The 21,731-nt window shown below is 41.5% G+C and overlaps 1 protein-coding gene across 3 annotated transcripts in view; it reads right to left on the bottom strand.

Annotated features, from left to right (window-relative positions):
• SLC66A2 (solute carrier family 66 member 2) overlaps positions 1-21,731 on the bottom strand; it is a 49,674-nt gene that overhangs the window by 4,967 nt on the left and 22,976 nt on the right. For all 3 annotated transcript variants that reach the window (XM_032182251.1, XM_032182250.1, XM_032182252.1), the window contains one exon: positions 11,968-12,184. In XM_032182251.1, the coding sequence (XP_032038142.1) occupies positions 11,968-12,184 (217 nt within the window). The remainder of the gene's footprint in view (positions 1-11,967; positions 12,185-21,731) is intronic.

Here is a 21,731-nt window from a genome sequence, read left to right as displayed (position 1 = left end):
GAGCAGGCCCCGGGCCGGAGCTGCAGCCCGTGGAGAGGAGCCCACGCAGGAGCAGGGGTCTGGGGGGAGCTGCTGCCCACCCGTGGGGGACCCGTGCTGGAGCAGTTTGCTCCTGGGGGATGGATGGACCCCGTGGTATGGAGCTGTGTGGGAGCAGTGCTTGAAGAGCTGCTGCCTGTGGGCAGCCCCTGCAGGCTCAGTTTGGGAAGGACGGCATCCCGTGGAAGGGACCCCATGGGGAGTAGGGGCAGAGTGACCATGAAGGAGCGGCAGAGATGAAGTGTTAGGGGCTGACCGCAGCCCCCAGTCCCCATTCCCTTGTGTCACTTCAGGAATGTAGAAGAGGGTGGATGGAGTGAAGGTGTTTTTAGTTTGGTTATAGTTCTCACTGCTCTAGCCTGTTATCAGTAGGCAATAAATTACATTCATTTTCCTTACACTGAATCTGTTTTCCCCATAATGATAACTGGTGAGCAATCTCTCTGTCCCTATCTCAATCCATGAGCTCTTTTTATCATTTTCTCCCCGTCTTTTTGAGGAGGGGGAGTGAGAGCATGTTGTGGTGGTACTGAGCTAGCCATCAGTGTTAAATCACCAGAGTTTACTAAAGCAAACTCAGGGTTTTGCTGGAAAACCACCTGTGAACTCAGCAGCTCGCAATACCAACTGGGTAACTTGGTAGGTATTTCATGAGCCTTCGCATGTTCTCAAGTCCCTCTCTTCAGCTGGCATATCAGATGCTCAAGAAAAGCAGCAACATGCTGGGGATGTTCACCTAGATCTGCCAAATGCTCTATACACAAGAACATCTCAATTTGTCCTTTTCAAAAATGATTTTAGAAACATCACAGACAGTTTAAAAATCTAACAACAGCAATCAAAAAATGTACATCCTTCCTCTGTTGAATAGCCTGAACAAAACCTGCAAATCACCAAAGGACTGTAAAAATACAAAATATTATACAAAAACACATAAAATATTAGGTGTTCCTCAAACATTTTGTATTGCAGCTGCACCTAGCTTGCCAGAACCCAGGGTTAATGCAGCACAGTGACAGGGAGTGCTGGCTGCTCACTCTCCTCTGCTTCCCTCAAGTAGAGACTCGGTCTGGATGAAAGGAGCATGTACAGCACGGACCTGAAGGTGTGGGGGGTAACCCAAAACAGCTTGTTAAGGAAATGGGGACGAACAAGAAGTGAGAGGAGATGAAAAGCCCTGGAGGAAAGCTGGTAAGATACCAGAGGTTGGTTGGATGAGAAGGGGAAAAAGAGGCTACAACAGTGCAGGGGATGACAGCAAATGGAAGAAAAAGGCGACCTTGTGGTACAAGTCTTTGGGAAGAATGCAATAGTCATGGTCCTGCCCCCATACTTAGGCTGTGCAGTTGCTTCGTCCTTGCTACATACGTCATTCATAGTAATGCAAAGGTGTGTGCATGATTGTGCATGACCAATTGCATGGTTATACCATCACTGCTCTCTAATTTCCAGCTACCGTTTCACTTCCAGACTGTATAGAAAAGCCAGTTTTTGTCTGCAGCTTCTCAACACTGCCCACTTGTTCAGGAAAGGGAAGTAATTTGTGATTTTTTTCTTACTTTTGGAGTAGAAAACAAAGAAAGCAACAAACTCTAGTCAGATCAGCTGCCATCCTACCTGCCTCAGAGGAGAAAAGAGCAGAGTGTCTGTGCAGAAACATGGTTTTGTTGACCAAATAACTGGTTTTTTTTTTGTTTTTTTTTTTTTTTTTCAGTTGGTTGTGGGGAAGGAACAGGAAAAAAAGGGGAGTACACCTAAGCCTTTCCTCCAGTGTTCTGCTGTAACCTCCGCTCCGCTTGCTCCAGTCCCTTCCTGTAAGATGTCTGCAGCTCATTTTTAAAAAGCCACCAATATTCTAAAGGGGACAACCCACAAGTCCCTCAGCTTTCTTTCCCTGCAGGACTCCGCATGCCACATGACAGATGTGCAGGATGACAGTAACAGCCTGAGCTGTTACACAGAGCCACGTAATGCAGCAGCGGCTCTATTGCAGGCTGTCAACAGTGGTGAGCAAGCCCTCTGCCTGGCTCTGCATCTCCAAAACACCACGCACCAGGTGCCACCAGCTGCCAGATCACAGCATCACAGTGCAAGAGGAGCTGCCATGGTGTTAACACAGATGAGTTTTGCTGCAAGAAGCAGGCAGGCCCTATCATCACCACTGGACAGCTCAGCACATGGAAGCTGCACACAGCAAAGCAGGATTTAGGAGTAAACAAACTGGTATCCCTCCAGGAACAGCCTAAAGCCACACCGGAGAGGCATGGAAGGCAGGAAATGTTCACTTTGTTGATATGAAGGATGTAATAATTAGGAGAGCATAATGTCCATTCTGCTCTTGGCACAAAGGAGTGAGTGGGTTACAGGAGTGCAGAACCACAGAGCAATTTGAGGAGGCAGAAAGAAACAAATGGTAGCATTGGGTTCTGTAATAACAGAAGTGCCAACTGGAGGGGCAGGAGGAAGGAACTGCACAGAAATAGATGGTACTGCCAGAGGCCAAAGCAGATGTGAAGTAAAAATAGCACCTACCTGTAATGTAATGTAATGTAAAAGTAGTAAGTACTGCAGTGCCCAGTGACAACAAGCCTCGTAAAAGCAAGCACCTTCCTTAGATCATCATTTCTGATGACGACTAGGGTTGCGTTGCTGAATTCTATTGTTTAATATGGCAATATAAAAATGCCCTACAGTGCTTCTGTACTGTGCCACTGATAGCATGTATCATAAGGACACTGCACCAATATCATTTTCTAAACAAATAAATGGCATGCTGGAAAACAGCATTAATTTTTCTCAAGAAACGAACTTGCCTCATTCAGGTTCCTTGTACTTTGTGTATTAATTCTGAGGTGACAGCAACTCGAGATAATGTCAATGAGTACACCATTATCTACAGTCAGCCAATGAATCATGGTTTTTAAAGAATACTCATCAAATTATTCATGTGTAGAGTTTGTAAAGTGTATTAAAAAAAAAAAAAAAACACATTGTGTTTATTCTCTGTGAGTAACTGTACTAAAGTCTGTGTAATTTACAAAACAGTGAGATTAGCCAGATATTTAGGCTCAACACCCACCCCAGCCCCATTATCCAGAATTAATTCTGCTGGAATCAGAAAAGCTTTTCATTTTTTTCATTCCTTCTGCTGAAAACCTGGCTGTCACAATCTCAGATCTTTGATTTTCTGCTGGAGTCTGTTGAGCATACTCTGCTCAACATTAGCCACTTCTTGGTCATTACACCTTTCTTCTGTCTTCATCTGGAAGAGCAAACTTGTAGAAAAAAATACACAAGAAGCCTCCTCCCTTCCCTCCCTGCTAAACCACTCCGTCTTAAGACTACTTGCAACCACCTATCACAACAACTTACGAACTGTGACACATTAGCAGAGCTGCAGAACAGCACTTTGCAGAACATGGGCTGATATTGGCACCAACCTACACAGAAACAGAAACATGGCAGTGCTCGCTTCCTGTTTGCTCTGTAGATTTTCTTACATCAATGTTATGACTGCATGTTTGTATCTTAACACACAAACCCAAAAATACGCTGCATTCTGGAAGGTACAAAGAGAATCAGACATTAGATAGTGACTTCTGCTGCGAAATTCTGTGGTGGATTGAGCAGACATACCAGCACAAATAGCAACAGGAGGTACGCGTTGCCCTGATGTAATTGCATCCTGTGACGGCCACAAACTTGGTGCCAACTGTGCTCAGGCAGTCAATGATCACAAAAATCCCAACAGTTATGTTCAATAACAGAAAAACGAATAAGATTTATTAATCTTCATCTACTTCACAAGCTGTTTTTTTTCTTCTGTCTCAGGCAAGTGGACCTAAAAAAATGAGAATTAGCTTAGATTCCTTTTGTTCAAGACTTCTTAGTGGAAGGTGACCACAACTTCCCCAAATCATGGCCAAGAGCTAGACCAAGACACAGGCAATGCTGGATTCAAAGTCTGATTTTTGTAGATTGCCACAATTTCAGGCATTTACTCATATACTGGCAGCTGGCTTCCATATATACATGTATTAAAAAATGCAATAGTTCTTGGGATATAAAAGCAGAATAAAGTCATTTGAAGGCTGACAAGCAAGTATCGCCTTTGGGGGATAAGGTCCACATGAAAATAGCTTTTCAATGAACGTTCTCAACAATGCATTTGCTCTTGGGAAGTGAGGAAGAGGGGACAGAAAGTCTCTCTCTTGCAACCTTTTAAGCCGCTACCTCCCCCAAGCCATTTGCATGGGAATGTTTGGAAGAGAAAGCAGATTCTGTTACAATACCCTGACTCTGGAAAACTTTCAGCTCCCATCTGCAGCTCCAAAATAAGCTGCTTAGAGAAGACAACAAGTATCCCGAACACTGCACTTCAATCAGAGGCTGGCCTGCCTTCAACAGTGAAATGCAAAACCGGAAAACATGAAATCCTAATGGCGTGGTATTTTTAACACTGTACAAAACAAACAAAAATCAGTAAACACAGCATTTGTTCCTAACAAAACAAACAAACAAAAAGGCTTAACAAAGAAGGAGCTTTCCTGATGCTAGGCAAATCATTCAGCATGCCAGAAGTTGGGGGGGGTAAGCAACTTTGGGATCAGCTATACAAAGGCTGGAGTTTGAAATTCTGGGAACTAAATGTGTATATGGGTCCTTCTATGTATGCAAGCATAGATTTCTAATGCTCTACAGCCTTAGGCTACATGATGCTGCAGGAAGAAGGGCAGCAGATCTGAACAGCCTCAAACACCCTCAGTCTGCACAGCAGGTGTTAAAATAAACCTCTTCTGTGGATCAGAGGAAAGACTTGAACCACATCTCACACCAGTGCCCTCCTTCCAGGAAATGGAGAAATGGACACCAGCCAGGCTGCGAAGCCCAGGGCTGCTCAGACAAGTGGCACAAACATGCATCAGAAAGACTCTGAGTTCTGCTCCTGATGGGTTTGGAAGTTGCAAGAATTGTCGAGACAGGAAGATGCTTTCCTCAGGTCAAGGGGCTGGGAAACAAACCACATCTTGCACTGCTCACAGCACAGTCTGCTACCACCACAGGGCCCAGTAGTGTCAGTTCAGTGGAGATGGTCTAGAGCACACCTGTATTACAGCATCCTTTAGGATCTCCCTCATGAATTTGTTCTAGAGCATTTGTCCCCCTTTACCGCTCTTTCTTTTTATACTTGTAAGTAAGTTGGGACACAATCAGTTTAAAGAGGGATGAAATCCAAATGCAATCCAAAAGGGACAGACATCCTCTAGGCTAACTTCATCCCCAAACTCTTTCCCATCTCCTCCTTTGCCCAGTATGAATCCTGCTTTAGGAAATTCTCTAGCACAGGATTTAGTATCTGAAGGGACAGTTCTTCCACCACTACTGTGAAAGCTTATATGAAAATGCCAGCATGCCTTTCTTGTCATTTGATTCCATTCCCTTATGTTCACATATACCATTTCCAGCCATCCTCCCTGGAACAAATTATAACCCTACCTTTGAGCACCACTGAAACAGCTTTTTTTTGACAGCAAGTTTCATTTCTTTCATCATCCTACTCATGAATGTTACAAGCACTTCTTTCCCTCTTTCAGCTTTTGGGCAGACCATCCAGCACATCAGACACAGCACTGCTGGCTCTTCTTCTCTTTGTTTTTCCCTCAGTATCTGAAGAGCAGGGACCAGATGCACCATTGCAGGTCAACTGGAAATAGAAAATCCCATCTTTCTGGACCATTCTGCAAAGTCACTTCCCAGCCTAAATTCCACTAACCCGTTTTTTCTGCTATTCAACTATTTACCACTTTAATCACTCGCACTTTACAAATCTTCATCACAATTAATATCACCACTCTGGATATTTGCATCCTCACATCTCAATTTACATTTGTCCCAAGCAGAATCTCATTCTTCTTCCCTTCCAGTTTCCTTATCCAGCTTGGTCCTACTGCATGGAGGGGGGCAATTTTGTTGCCACATAAGCAAACAAATCATACTTCTTATACAACTGGCTGCTGTGAACAACAGCAGAATCATCCAGGTGCTGGAATTCCAAGAATCAAAGCATTTTTGCTCCCAAATTTGTTAGGTGTCAAAGGAACAATGCATTTTTTAGAAAAGTTTCCTCTCTCAGGTTCCTGTAATAAGACCAACTCTGACCTTATGTGATTTGGCAAGACCAGGCCTTAATTATGCAAAATTACTTGCATGAAACTTCCTTGCCAGCAGAAAACAGTGTGACCAGATTTAATGGAATGCTTTTGTTACAGAAGTACAAAAATTTTTCTCTTGTATTTCAAATTTTCAGGGCACAGAGAAAAGCACCAACCGAAGAGAGCATTGCTTGGACATGCAGGCAGTGCTTTATTCCCTTTAATGTGATGAAGCCTTGAACTATTTGTAAAAGATGAATGCTTTTGGTTTGAAGTCATTTTCTTTGAATTTGCTTTTTGAGCTGATGGGATTAGGTGCCAGGGGAAGAGAAAAGAGAAAGAGGTTCAATATGTACACGAGCTTTAGCAATCCATACCACGCTACAATCTGGATGATGCATAAGGAAGCTGATACTGCTGCTCATACACCGTCAGAAGTGCTGGAAGGGCGAGGGAAGGAAGGTCTCACACTCCCTCCTGTGTTTTTTTTCAACCCGCCTCTTCCTTCAGTTCCTGAAATTCCTATGTGTTGGGTACACAGGGCACAAAGAACTGTCTTTGGAGCCTCACACTGAGTGACTGCAAGTCTCGAGAGAACAGCTCTGGGGAGACATGCCAGGCAAGAACAGAGATGAACATGGTGCTGGCCTCAGCACAGCAACCTGCAGGCAATGTGTCCACAGAAAGCCTGCAGACACTGAAGCACAGAAAAGGGAAGGGCAAGGACACAGGACCAAGGGCAGAGAGATCACAGGTTTGCTGGAACTGAAAAGAACGGGTGGGAAAATAGGAGAGGAGCTCTTTACTTCCAGGGATAGGAACAAAATGGTCTTCATGCTATCTGTTTACCTGCTGAGAGAGGACTCCATGCCATTCTGAGGGCACTTAAGAGAGACCAAGCCCGTTTATTTTCCTGATGCAGTAACTCTTAGAAGAGGCTAGCAATCTTCTGAGGACTTACACTTGCTTTACCCACTTAACTCTAAAGAAGACAGAAAGGGAATCTTTCTGGTGTTCATTAGAAACTCAAATGAAGAGGTGAAGAGAGAAGAGGTAAAGAGAGAAGTGCTAAGCCTTCCAAAATCTTGTCCATCTTGTCATGAAAACTCTTTACTGGCTGCTCCATAAATTTCTGCAAACTTGGATGTATATACAAAGACCAAAAGCGATAATCCCCAAAGAATAGTTTTTATAAAGGTCACTATAAAGGACAATAGTAACCAGCTAATCAGTGCTATAGTAGTGAAAGAAGAAAAGTCAGCAAAGCAAGATGATGAAAGAACTAAAACCCCCAGAAAAATCATGTGAATTATACAAGTGAACCGTACAATTACAATTAACTCTCTTTGTACTTTCATTGGTGAAAGCACCAGATGAGACACAAGGCATTACCAACTCAGGTAACCATCATATTCAAGTGTCTACTTTAAAATTTTTATACAGGCATCCTTTATTCTTATCCTATTCTTTTTGATTTTGCTATCATCCATACAAGTTCTGGCAATGAGAAACAAGAGCTGGGGTAAAAACAAACAAACAAACAAACAAACAAACCACAATACTGCCATTGACTGCATTCTCTACTCTTAATTTTCCTTCTTTTCAGCACTTTTTAAATCCTTTTCCAGCTTATTTTTCTTCCTCCTTTACTGAACTGTCCCAAGGAACCACAGATATTAACAAAATTGCTATAACAGATGTTGATGGTATCTGACATCTCTTTTCAATGGAACTAAATTTATTTATTAGTTAAGACGCTAATGTATAGTTCATGCCTTGGAAACATCCACAACTTTTGCCAGTTCTCTCTAATTTAGGGTTTTGTTTTCTTTTAAATACCATAACTCCAAAGATAATAACTCACTTGAGTTGTTTTACCTACTTGCTATTCAAAAATTCCCTCAGCCTAACTCAGCAGTACCATTTTTAGAGCACTTGACCAAAATGCCTAAATCCAAAATCTCACTAGTGTAGGTGACCAGATACTGGTTAACCAGTCCTAAATAAAGCCTTCTACATGTGTTTATCATGGCAGTTGACCAACCTAATGCAAGCAAAAAAGTCTAGCAGCTTTCATTAACCTTCAAGGAATTTGGATAAAGCGAGAACTTGTCTTTGGGACAACCCAAAGAAAAGACTTCCTCAGAAGCCAAAAGCTTCCCTTCAAAATTATATAGAACTGCACATGTTATAAAGGAAAAAGCTATAGAGCAGTTCTGAATAAAAGCAGCCTACAACAAAATTCTGTCTCCCCCAAAAATACCAACTTGTGTTTTTTTAAACTTGCTAATCACAGCGACCTACATCGCACTCTAATCTGACTGAATGCCATACCGAATTTTTCCTCATTCAGCCTTTTCAGGTCAGCTTTCTCAAGACAGATTGAAAGGAACAGAAAAGCAGGCTAACCGATTGTGCCAGCTGTCCCTGAGTATCAAAGCTTTGAGCCTTTTACCCAGTGTTGGCCAAACTTGGCAAAGGATGTGCAGAAAGGTCTACCTCTCAGGCAGACTCCAAGATACGCAGCCCAGCTCAGTCCTACTGCCGGATCCCCTTCCTGAACCTGGGGAGTTTCTACAATGCAGCAGCTTTGAAACTCCAAGCATTGCCTGGAAAGAAACCACAGCTCCACGGGGCTTGAGCAGCAGTTGACAGGCAAAGAGGGTCACTGCCAAGTGATTTTGATGAGCTTCTGTGAAAAACCTTCAATGATGGTCAATTATTGTCCCAGAACAGGACAGGACAGCGGACAGGAATGCAAAAAAAAGGACTGCCCAGAAGCAAACCCACGCCTTGTGCAGTACCAGGGTTAACACAGCCCTGCGTAGGACAGCACACCTACAGCTTTTTCATAGTACACAAAGAGGAACACCCTCCACACTCCTCCTTCGGTACAGGCAGGTCTAATGAGATTATGAAGGGTGCATAATAATAACACCAGTGCCTGCATGAGCCTGAGCCTCCGCAGAGATGAGATTCTTCCCACCAAAAAGCACACAACTCCCACTGCAGGAGTTCTGCAAAAGCTGCTTTCCCCATAAGGGTGGGATTCTCTGTCCTATCCTCCTGTCCAGGAGGTCCCTACCTTTGTGTGCAGCAGTGCTAGACCTAGAACCTCCTTCTCCGGTGCCTCACGTTGAACACTGCCTTTTCTCTAAAATACAGCTTATTAGAAGGGGAAAGCATCTACAAGTCAAGTATGTCAGGAGAGGGGACACAAAGATAAATAAGCAGGGAAATTCTTGTCTTTATGGTTTTTGTCCCAAAGCAAAAGCATTGAGTAATACCAGGAGCATCTGATTGCAACTGTAGCAGAGTTGGCATCGCTGCCTCTATTTTGTTGGTTTACACTTAGGAAAGTATTTTTTTGCTAAAATAGAAATATATTTAACATATCAGCTGCTGTGCCCTATTCTACCCTAATTCAGTGACAGATGCATGTTGCTGTTTTCCTCAGCCAAGCCATGAGGGCGTTCAAGGAATCCCTTCTCTGACCCCAGTAAATTTTGTGATGCACATTAGGGACGTGGACTCCACTTATGCAATGCGGGTGACAAAATTGCTGTGGTTTAAAAAGTTATCATCTCTAACCAAGACATAATTGTCCAGAAGGTCACTAAATACAATAAATAGGCTAAACAGAGCAGCTTAATTCTCATTGCCCTCCCCATTGAGTTTAAAGCCACAAAGGTGCTTGAAGCTCATCTATTTTACTTTGCCACTGAGGACTGCTGCGAGAATATCTGGCAGCCAGCCATTATGGTCCAACTGACAGGGCAAAGGCTCACCAGCTCAATTCCTTTTGACAGTGTAAACATCCACATGCACACTATTTCTGCATGGAGTGGTAAATAAATCCCCATGGGCATCAGCAAGTTCATAAATTCAGTCCTGTGAGTAGCCTGGCTGGACTGCTGCATGCTCAGTTCTGTCCTTCCAGGACTGGTGTATCTTCTCTGACATGCTTTTAGTCAGAGAAGTAGGCACAGGAAAGCAAGTTTAGAAAAAAAAATTTCCAACAGCTTCTTCGACAGCTGTTAAAATAGTAGCAGAAGTCATTCTAACAGTAGGAACAGCCTGGTAATGCTTATCATTAAGTCAACTCAGTATTGCATACAGCTAGAAAGTATATGTGGTTCCGGCAAGATATATAAAACTACAGTACAACCTGAGAAAAGAAAGATATGAACATCCACATTGGCACAAACATAAGTACATGTACACTAAGTGGTATACAGTCTCATCAGTACCCAATGTCATACAAAGTACTGCTTTGGGAGTAGAACCCACAGCAAACCCATTGGCACAGCTGATAAGGAGGATGGACCTTTGGACCCAGTTCTGTTTGATGGCAAGGGAATGAGAACTTTTACGCTGTTTTCTCTTGACTAAACACAGCATTCTTTTCTGAAGCAGTTTTAGATGAGAATTCTGCAATTCTTTGCTTAATGCTTTACATGAAAACACAAAGATTTTTTTCCTTCTTTTACGAAATAGCATATACAGGAGACTAGAAAACTAAGCTCAGATCTCCAGAGAGGAACTAAGGAAAAGCTAAACTCTACCTGGCAGCAGCTATTATAATATGGCATTATGTTATTACAACTCATAGGTAAAAAACATACAGGGAAAAATCAAACCAGCGTATGAACAAGGTCTAGCAGGTAAATTGTTGTCTGGGTATCATGGGTACAGACAATACCAAGGCATCGTGTGCATGCAAAACAATCAAATATTTTGGGAGAAAATCCTGACTCTGTGCCAAATGTACTCCCAACCAAAAAATGCCTTGAGCATCAAAGCAGATTTCTAAACATTCCCTCAAAAACATTTCAAGCTGGAAAAGAACTTAAGTAGCTAACATAAGTGTTTCCAAGCCAAACAAGCAAGGGAAACAATATCAACACACAAAAAACATAATTACTTTGAACTGAGAGAGGTGGGGAGTGGTTATTTGTTGTGACCAAAGTAAAAATTAGGCTAGCAAGCTTAAAATCAATGAAAGAGAAAGTGTTTCAAAACAAGGAAACAGAAGTCAATCACAAATGACCAAAGCACTTAGTGAATTGAATTTGCAGCTGAATTGTTTCTACAGACCTGTGCAGTGATGCACCACAGTGAATTTTTCCTCTCTTAAAGATTTTACAAGTTGCCTTTGCAATTTGGAAACCTTAGTGTTAACACTGACATATCCAATAAACCGTATGAAACAAAAATCTAGTTTAATGCCCCAACAGTCGGCACAAGATTAAAATTTTCTGTCCCACACTTGTTTATGTGACTGTAAACTTCTCATGTTTGAGCTTTTTAAAATATCAGTATTTTTAAATACACTATTACATAAAAGTGATGAATAAATTTGTGAGAAAAAAGTGACGAGCAAATATGTGAGTTACACTTGACAGTGACAAGCTGCAGACTCAAAATACTTTCTCTTTAGTCCATTCCTAATCAGAAGTGTGGCACAGCTTGAGTTGAACTACAATATGTTGCTAATGGCAAAAGCAGTGGTTTTACACATTCATTTTAATAAAACACATTCCACCTTTGAACTGCCCAGCTGGACTTGAACAATGGGTCCAACCTCAGAGGGATAAGTAAGGTCAGCACCAGCGTGTGCTGACAGAGGACCTACTCCAACAACTGCTGTATTTTCAAGCAAAATTTAAAAAGATGATGTCGCCCCACACAGAAAGTATTATACCCACACTATACAAAAGTTTACCTACACACACATGCACGCACTTTATTGTTTTATTTAAGACAAACACCGTACCTCATTCCTTCTGTAGACCTATTCTGGTAGTTACGGTAGAGCTGGGGAACACCTAACATAGCCTCAGTGAACACTGCAAGGAAGCCCAGTGTCTCCACGAACAGAGATGAGTCAAGCCAGAGGTAAGTGATGTAACCGGTGACACCAGTGAAGGTCAGGACACACTGCACGTAGTCTGTAAACTTGCTCCAATGCCAAAAATAGTTCAAGTCAAAATCTGCAACAGAACGGGAATGGAGGAATTAAAACAGGTTTTTCCAACCTAACTCGAAGTTTATCAGGGTGGAATTGAGAACCAGTACAACTGTCAGCCTTTGGGGAAGGGGAGAAGCAGAAATAAGAGGAAAATTATTTATTTTAAAATAAATAGATAAATAAATAAAAATTCAATACATATATATAAACAGAAAAAAAATGAAAAATTTGATTTGCAAAATATTTTTTTGGTGGGGATGTTCAATATGGGAACAATAAAACAAAGACCTGCAAAACCTTTATTTTTAATTTAAATATTACTTTTTTTAAAAAAAGTCATTTTTGTTAAGACAAATCTTTGACCTTTAGGTATGAAACATAAACTCTGGAGATGAATGTAGCAGAGTTGGCACAGGAAGTGCTCCACAAAAAACTTCACAATACCAAGCATGGGTCCCAAGTACATCAATGCCAGTGTGCTTTCATTTAGTACCATTATCTTTAGCTTCAAACTGCCTGAATGCAGACTGAAAGAAGGTCACCTGAAGTCCGCAGCTCTGTACCCTGGTGTGGTACTGCTGCCTGCAGCCAAGGGCAAGCTGTGATGCACAGGCAATACAGGTTTACTGAGGAAGATGCACAACTGTGAAGAGAATCCAACCTGGAACAAGACCTCCCACAGACATCACTTTGCTCTCCAAGGGCAAAGTGTACTTTTTCACATTTGTACTTTGCCAGTACAAATGAGTGTAAGGTTTACATTTATTTTTACGCCTATGAGAACACTATGCCACAAAATACTCTCTCTCAAGAAGGAATAAGACAAAGAAGAAACCAAGTGTGATGTTTGCTTACATTAACAACATACCACTGGAAGATACACATTTATTTTATTGATGAATAATAAAATATACAAACCCATAGTCATTGACAGCATAGAAAAACAACAGCTGAATTTCCAATAATAAAAATCCTGAAATAACTGTTCATTTGCAGCTGCTGATCGTGTCTTCCTTTCTAAGAGCACTTTAAGTTAAAAAAGCTATTAGTCTGGTGGACGCTCTTTATTAACTACTCTCCCTTTTTTAATACTTGGCAAAACCGTGCCTCAAGACAAGTACTGCACCCAGTTAAATCCTTTCTTTGCCATACAAAGAAGGAGGCAAAAACAGCCAGAAGCCATACGCAACCTGCTGCATAATGCATTTTTGTACGTCAGCCATCACCTACAAGAACTACACTACATTAAATAATCATTACATTACACTGACAGAGCCACTGTCAATGTAATGTTGACCTTCAGTATTTTATGGCAGTGCCTCCTCAACCTCAGAGTTCACTTCCAGGGACATAAGACTAAATAAAATTAGCCCTGGTGCTGGCACAGCCACCCCAGCATGCGAGCATCACACACACACTTCTGGAGCTCTGTGAAGGCTTTTGTTTGTGGGGGTGAAGGAAGAACAGAACAGAAAGCAGCAGAAAAAGGACATCACAAGACAGCCATAACCACCAAGGCAGGAAATACATTATTCATTTTACTTTACCGCATTAAGCACAGCATAGCCAGCTGGTCAAAAGAGATGATTGCCTCACTGTATTTAGTGATGGCGTGGCCTCGCCTTGAATACTGTGTACAGCTCTGGGCTCCGCAATATAAAGTGAACGTTAAGGTACTTGAAAGCATCCAGAGGATGGCAACAAAGCTGGTAAGAGGGCTGGAAGGCATGTCCTGGGAGGAGAGGATGAGGACACTTGGTCTCTCTAGCTTGGAGAAAAGGAGGCTGAGAGGCAAACACGTTGCTCTTTACAACTTCCTGAGGAGGGGAAGTGGAGAGGGAGGTGCCCGTCTCTTCCCCCCGGTAATCGATGAAAGGACACGTGGAAATGGCACACAGCTATGCCAGGGCAGGTTCAGACTGGACATTAAATTTCTTTATCATGAGAGAGATTAAACTCTGGAACAGGTTTCCCAGCATGGTGGGTGATGCCCCATGCCTGCCAGTGTTCAAAAGATGTTTGGACAATGTCCTCGTCAATATGGCTTCACTTTTGGCTATCCCTGAAGTGGTCAGGCAGCAGGAATCAATGACCACTGAATCAATGACCCTTCCAACTGAACTACTCCATGCTATGCTATCCTTAGTCTAACACCAATTAGCAAGAGGGAGAACAGAGTAAATTCACTGATTTTTCCACTATGCACTCAGCTTCTTGAGCAATCCCAAGCAAATGGCCTAACCCACCAAAAGAGACCTGACACTATGCAAATGTTAAAATAGAGACCCTCTGGGACAGAGGCATTTGGGCTGACAGTGAGGACAGAATAATGAGCAGTAGAAAAAAAGTGTGCAGAGATAAAAATGTGGCAAGATTATGGATCATTTAAAAAAGCAGCGTCCATTCTAGAAGAGGAGAGCTACTGACGGCTTTGGATTAAGACATAATAGCTACTTTGACCGGATTACTTCTTTAAACGCCGGTTCTGAGATGTTCTCAGAGACTTTAGTTAGTTTGTTTGTTTGTTTTTTTACAGACACCTCAAGCAATGGCCTTCATCCCTTAAAGAGGCAATTATTTTATTATAATTCAGACCTCTTACATTCAAACACATTGGGTGGAAAACCTGCATTTACTTTCCAGCACGGGTCATTCAACCTTATACAGTGTTGATCAGACAACTGACACAGACCACTACCAGAAGATTAGTAACAAGTGGCAGCCATAGACAAGAGCACACCAGCCACGCTCCTCCAGCCCTAGAAGAGGCCCTTTTGGCTCTCAAGCTGGGCACATAGTTGTTACACCTCAAAGGATGGACTCAGCAGCTTAGTTTGGAACTCGCTTGCATGGCATCAGGACTCGTGGCCCCTCACTTACTGAACCCTCACACAGCTGCCACAGTTGCTCTGCATACCTTGTGTTTTTCCTCCTGCATTCTCCACATGCTCAAAGACCCTTTTGAAGATAATCATCACTGTACACCACATTTTTATTTCCCCAAATTCATTGTCATAACAGAAATGAACAGAGCACATCTCTAAAATAAAAGAAGTCAATGTTCATAGACCTACCATGAGGCCAGCTACAAGATCCATGGCCTTGTGCAAGCACCTGAACACATGAATACCTCCTACTTTGTCAGCTGTTCGTGTGCCTTTTCAGTATTTTTACCCTGAAGTTCATTTCCATTCACGTAAATACATCTCTGAACCCAGTATTAGGCAGAGAGGAAATCTGGTAATGGCAGTAATTTAGCCATCATCCTTTATCTGAAAACCTTAACTATTATTTCTGTTATAATACACACACAGATGAGAAAACCATTGCGTGAAACAGGACTTCAGCTGAAGCAATTAATTAATAAACAAGGAAAGAGACTGAGATTCTTCTGTTTCATCTTTTGCTCAAAACTATCATGATGCTATGCAGTGTCCATTTTGCTATACTAAGTTATGCATAAATTCTAGTTTCCAAAATTTATGAGTACATTTCTTGTTTATAACCAAGGTTACAAATTATTATTGAAAATATTTACATCTGAAGAAAATTGTGAACGATAAAGAAAATATTGGCACTTCTGCTCCCCTGCAAACATCACCCTTTTTCTTTAAAAGGATGAAACAGGAAATTCCACTGCACCACAGTTTATTTCCATCAGTCATCTCAAAATCTGTCCAAGTTAAGCCCAGATGCATACCTTTCTATTCCCTGAAATAGGAAGGCACTGTTTGCACTGTTCACTCTTCTCACTAGCTCCCCCTCCTCCTCTTTATGTTTGAAAATCCTATTGATGCTAGGGGGGAGGGCAGATGCAGAAAAGCCAATGTAGATTAAGGATGAAGAAAGATGAGATTAAAATACTCCTTTGAGAGGCATGTTGCAGGCTAGACATGAAAAATGTTAAGCAGGCAGATACACTATTACAAATAGCCGTGGTTGGCATTAGTCAAGACAAACTGAAAGCAGAAAATTCAAGATTCTGGGGTGGTGTAAATGCCAACTGACATAAAAAGTCTACAGTGTTGGCTTTCAAGAGAGGGTGAGTGTGACACAGAGGTCCAAATGGTTAAATTATTTTTAGCCAAGAAGCATTTTACAACATCAGCTATGTTAGTTTCTTTTGGGAAGCAAAGCCTTTGACATCCTAAAACTGGTGCCTCACCATTCTCACAGTAAAGTATTTCTTCTTAATGATTAAGCTAAATCAATCTTTTATTAGTTTAAAATCATTACCTCGTCCTATTGCTATGCTCCCTGATAGGACATTTAGATGTACTTCCCATCTTGTTCATCCTCGACAGCTCCCCAGTCAGCAGGTGCGTTTCTCCAATCCCCAGTTCGGAAATTCATGAGCACCCCACTGGGCACCCAGGAAATACCTGGAGGGCTTTGCATGACTCTTCCTAGGTGATCCATAACCAATTCTTTCATGCTCATTAGCAATGTATCCAGCTAGACACTTCTTTTCTTTCAGTAAGAAGAAGAAAGGAAGCAGCATAAGACACATACAGTGAATACTGGTGCATTTAGGATTTTTTTCTTTGTTTTTTTTTTGAGAAAGTGATAGAAACCTGCAACATACTGTGTGAAGCCAGAATTTCTTTTACACTTTCTGGGACTAAAGAGGCACTTGCTATGTTTCACGCAGGGTACAAGAGAAGAAATGAGAGTTTAGCACCAAGAACTTCTGGCTCTGATCCAAACTCCTCTTCTTCAGAAAAAAAAAATATATAATAAGGAATCCTTCATCATGCACAGATGAAGATGCTACTATCAACACCCTCTGTATCGCCATTCCTTCAGGCTTGTGACCTAGGAATTTCTGCATCTCTGTTTACGTTTCAGTATCTGACAGCCCTGCTACCACAGTACACAAGCATCTCCTTGTGTCTATCTTACAATGTTCCTGTCCTACAGATTCCTACTATCTGGCCTTCACACTCGGTAGTACCCAAATGCTGTCTCTGCTTCTTCTCTAGAACTTCTAGGATGGAAGCAAAATAATCCAGAAAGTCTTAAACCTTCTGGAAGTATCAACCAAACATATACAAAACAAATTTTTGTCATTTAATGAAATCCATTTTGGGGATCCTTTGAAGGCACATACTTGGCTTATTTTTCTTTGCCTCATTTTATGTGTTGTCACCAGCTTTTATAGTCTCTTATACTAGCTCTCTGCTTTGTCACATCAAGTTCATTTCTTCCCCACTATCAGGTTGTCACCCACTCTTCTTCCTCCTTGTCAACAGAGCTATACAGGAGTGGGGTGATATGTACCTCTTTTTTTTTCCAGCACTGTCCCCACCTCAGTGTTACGCTCATACTCCATACAGTTCCTCAGTTCCTCAGTGTTCTCCTACAGTTTCTCTAAGGTCCACTCAACCACCTCACCAAAGGAAATTAATAATTGCAAGGTTAACACATTAGTTACTTAAAAAAAAAACAAACATGCAAATGAACTGGTATATATTAAAAAGTCACAGAACCACACTCTATTTCGTAACACCTCACCTTTCCCATTATTTTGCTCTTTTCCTGATTTTATGGCCTTTGGCTTAAGGGAAACCCTTGAATATAACTTAGCACAGTGGTCTTTACCAGAGATAATTAGCAGTAACAGCCCTATTGACTATTTTGTGAACCTTAAGGATCAGCAATTTAAAAGTTAGACTTAGTCTGAAAATTTCACCCCCTGCTGCTAACAATACAAAAGACAGCTAAGAATGAAAACCCAAACCAAAACACTCTCCCTGGGCAGCTGACAAACAGCCTTTGCTGTGCTAACAGTGTAATTTGCTTTGTACACAAGCTTCAATTTATGGGAGGCTCACACTAAAAAGAATAAAAAAACATTCTAGAGAAAAATGCAGTTGTATAAACCCACAAAATTAAATTAAAAAAAAAAAAAAAAAAGAAAGACAAGTCCCTGAAACTACCTTTAACTCACCTTCAGCATTTCATGCTGTTTTTGCAAAAAGATAAAAAATTGTCTACATCACTTGTGATGCCCGACAACCAGCCTCTGTTGAAATTTTCATGTGTGTTTTCATATGTACACATACATGCATCTATATTCCTCATGGCACTACTGCTAAATTGAAGAGAAAGCAAAATTATGAAGTAAGCAGAGGAGAAGAAAGACTTTTTGTTTTAATACAGATGGCAGATGTTTTCAAGGCAATCGCGCAGAGGGTATTCTTGCAACAACCTACCAAGTTACCTCGTGAAACACATGCATCCAATCTTTTCCTCCCAATTCCTGCTGAGAGAAAACACCAACTCTGTACTCCTACAGCAGGTCAGTCAGGTTAGAAGAAAAAAGAGAGGCCCACCGCCACAAATACATACCGATATTGCTACTAAGGCAAGGCACTTAAATTTATCCTAGATATATCAAAATGAATAGGAAAAATAGGACTGCATTTCCTCTGTGAAGACTGGCCTTCTCAGTAACATTAACACAGAAATAATCTACTGTGATCCTGCTACTTTGGCCTGTTCAGAGCAGAAAAAGGCTCCCTCTTTCTACTCCAATGCACTGACCATTCTTCTTACTCACTGCCTCTATGAGATCATCTCAACGGCTGGAAAAGGCAGCTATTATCTGACCTACAAGATGACTGATGAAGGAGAACAGCTTAATAATTAGGCAGATAATGGAGCTAGGAAAGCTACTGAAATGTGGTAGCTGTGACCCAAAGGAATTAGCACTGTGGAAAACAAACTATGCATTTGAAAGCCGGAGTGAAAGCAGCACGAACAGCTTTATAAACCACATGAGACAGCAAGCGTGGACTTCAGGAGGAGCATCTCAAGAAGCGGCCAGGGAAGAAGAGGAATGGCAAGCCCAGGGAGCAACCCAGAAGAAGGAATTTTGATGACTACGGGAGGCAAACATCCCTGATCCTGCTCACCTCCTGCCAAGAGCATCGAAAATCCCAAAGTACCACAGGATCACAGGAAGTCAAAGTAAGCAAATAAATCCCCCAGCCCTTTGCCCACAAGGACAGCCCTGAAGTCTGGCCTTCACTCCAAACGACACTAACCATGGAGGCAGCAGATTAGAGCTAAATTCTTCTTTCGGCTAGATACTACGCTAACTATAGAAATCAGCTTCTTTTTTAACCAGGGATGAGGCGGATGTCACAGCAAGAACGTATAGCACCAAGTTACTATTTTTACAATCATTTCAACAGCATTTTACACTACCCTCAGCACGGCTTCTCTAAGTGACCACCCACAGCCCTATCAGGCAGTTCACAAAGGTCTCCAGAAAAAAGACTTCTCTCTAAGAGGCAATTGGTTAAGTACTGCAGAGCAGGCTGCCTTGGCTCCAGGTTCTTGTAGCTGGAGTTACAAACTCTATTGGAAACAGTTTAATTTATTTTCAATAGTACCGAGGCTAATTTAGAGTCTAATTAGCACAGTCTAATTCTCAAAAGATATTAAGCCTACTATAGTGAGTCTAATTCTCAAAAGATAGCAAGCCTACTACACTGCTAGAAACAATGTGTACACATCATACTCCATTCCAAGACTACAATTAGACTTACAGAGATTAATAAAAATATTAAATACTACAAAAACAAGTTGTTCATTAGTCTAGATGCAGGCTGTCTCAGTTACCACAGCACCAGAGACTACAATGCCAGGCTGCACACACAATACAGCAAGTTACCCGCAGAAACTCTTGAAGTGACGGTCAGACAACAACACACCCCCCTTTTGAACTGCAGGTCGCTGGGGAAAACACTAAATACCAACTGACTTGCATAAAGAGAAATGATCTCTCTTAATTAACCCTGAGCTGAGGTACCTGAGGCCCCATTTCCTCTGTTGTGAAGACACCACAGAAAGAAAGCATTTGTGTGATTTTTTTTTTTGTTTTCTGAACCCAAAGTCGGGCATGCATTTGCAAACATGTATACAACACAAAGCTAAACTGCCTTCCTAAAAATATAAACTCCTCTCTTCATTTAGGATCTTTTTTTGAAAGTTTAGTCCTTGTTGCCTAGGTAACCCACCACCAGGCAAGACAAATTCTAACCCCCAAACTGGCCCTACTAATTTAGTACCCAAACAGAGTCATGCGTTGTGCAGCTGCCTCCTCTGCTCAAGTATGCCGTGTGGCCTGCTAAACATCTCCTGGCAATTGCCTAAATTAACCTCAGAACGACCCATTTTCAGTATCAGTAGTTTAACACCTCAGAATCCTCAGATGCACGTAGAAAGCTGTAGGAAGCTTTTGGATCTTTTTTTTCTTTCACGTGCTTCTCTCCTTCTGTCCATTCTCTGACTGCCATATGACAACCTTAGACATTTTCTTTAATAATCAGAACTCATTACAAAGATGCTAGTACCTCAAAGTGACCGCACAATCTGCTCTGTTTCATAGTGTATCCTTCTAAATATCAATTGCAAATAAGAACAAAAGGGGAGGGTGGTGAACAAGATTTCTGTTTTGAAAAAATAAATTGGTATTTCTGGATTTTTGCTGTATAGCAGAACAAAACTTTGAAAACCTTGTGAGGAGGAAGAGAAGCAAACATACAGATGGGATTCGGGAAAAAGATTCAAATTTTTTCCTTCTATGGTTTGAAATAAGAACCTTCAGCACAGGTTTTTCTAAATCCTAAGGGACCACCCAGTCACTAGACCTATTCAGGTCAGAAAGCATCTTCGCTCAGCATAAATCCTACCCTTTACAGATGAACAAATCATGATGATGAAACAAATTCGTTGAAATCATTTATGCGTGTGTTTGTGAACATGTGATCATCCGCCAGTGACAACCTTTTTCCCCAACAATCAATTCACAAATTTCTGGCCAGCACTAACAGAAAAATCTCAAATATAATTTCTGACTTGCTAGCATAAACATCAGGTAAGCATACTGGCACTTGTAGAACTAACTGTGGAAAATCATTTTGAAACAAAAATATTTTTTAGGTAGATGAAGTTAGAAATAATTTCATTCTCCATATGATTTTTTAAGGAAAGGAAAAAAGGGCCTTCTGGCAGTGGAAGGTTTTCCATATCCTACATAGCCTGCAGTGTTCTCTTACAACATTTAAACCAAAACTTACTCTATTTACCACATGTCTGCAGAGATCTAAAGTACTGTATGTGGTGACCAAACAGGAGAAATTTCCATACAAGTGACTTCATTACATTAGCAGGAGGAATTTATAGGGAGGGAGATCCATACAGAGTTTCACTTGAGTGCTTGCAGGCTGCTTTACTGATTACAGCACTTGTAACTGGAGGAGCCAAGTGAAACAGAGCCACCCTGAAACAGAATTTCCCCTTCAACTTCCCAGCTGTTTAGTCTGACCGCAGATAAATCCCTGCTTTGACAGGAGCAGTGATGGTTAAGCAAGATGCATTTTTGAATACCACAGGGTTTCTGAACACCTCGCGTCTACAGTTTAATGTTGCATTAGTCAAGGTGTCTTCAAGATCTGGAAAGAAAGGTAGCAGTAATGGATTTAAGGAGTTTGGTTGCAATGCAGGTCATGCACTCACAAACTGTTCACATTTGCAAGCAGAAGTTTAAGCCCCTCTCA

The sequence above is a fragment of the Aythya fuligula genome, chromosome 2 (assembly GCF_009819795.1).
Source record: "Aythya fuligula isolate bAytFul2 chromosome 2, bAytFul2.pri, whole genome shotgun sequence".
Taxonomy (NCBI): domain Eukaryota; kingdom Metazoa; phylum Chordata; class Aves; order Anseriformes; family Anatidae; genus Aythya; species Aythya fuligula.
This window is presented reverse-complemented; position numbering and strand designations above follow the sequence as displayed.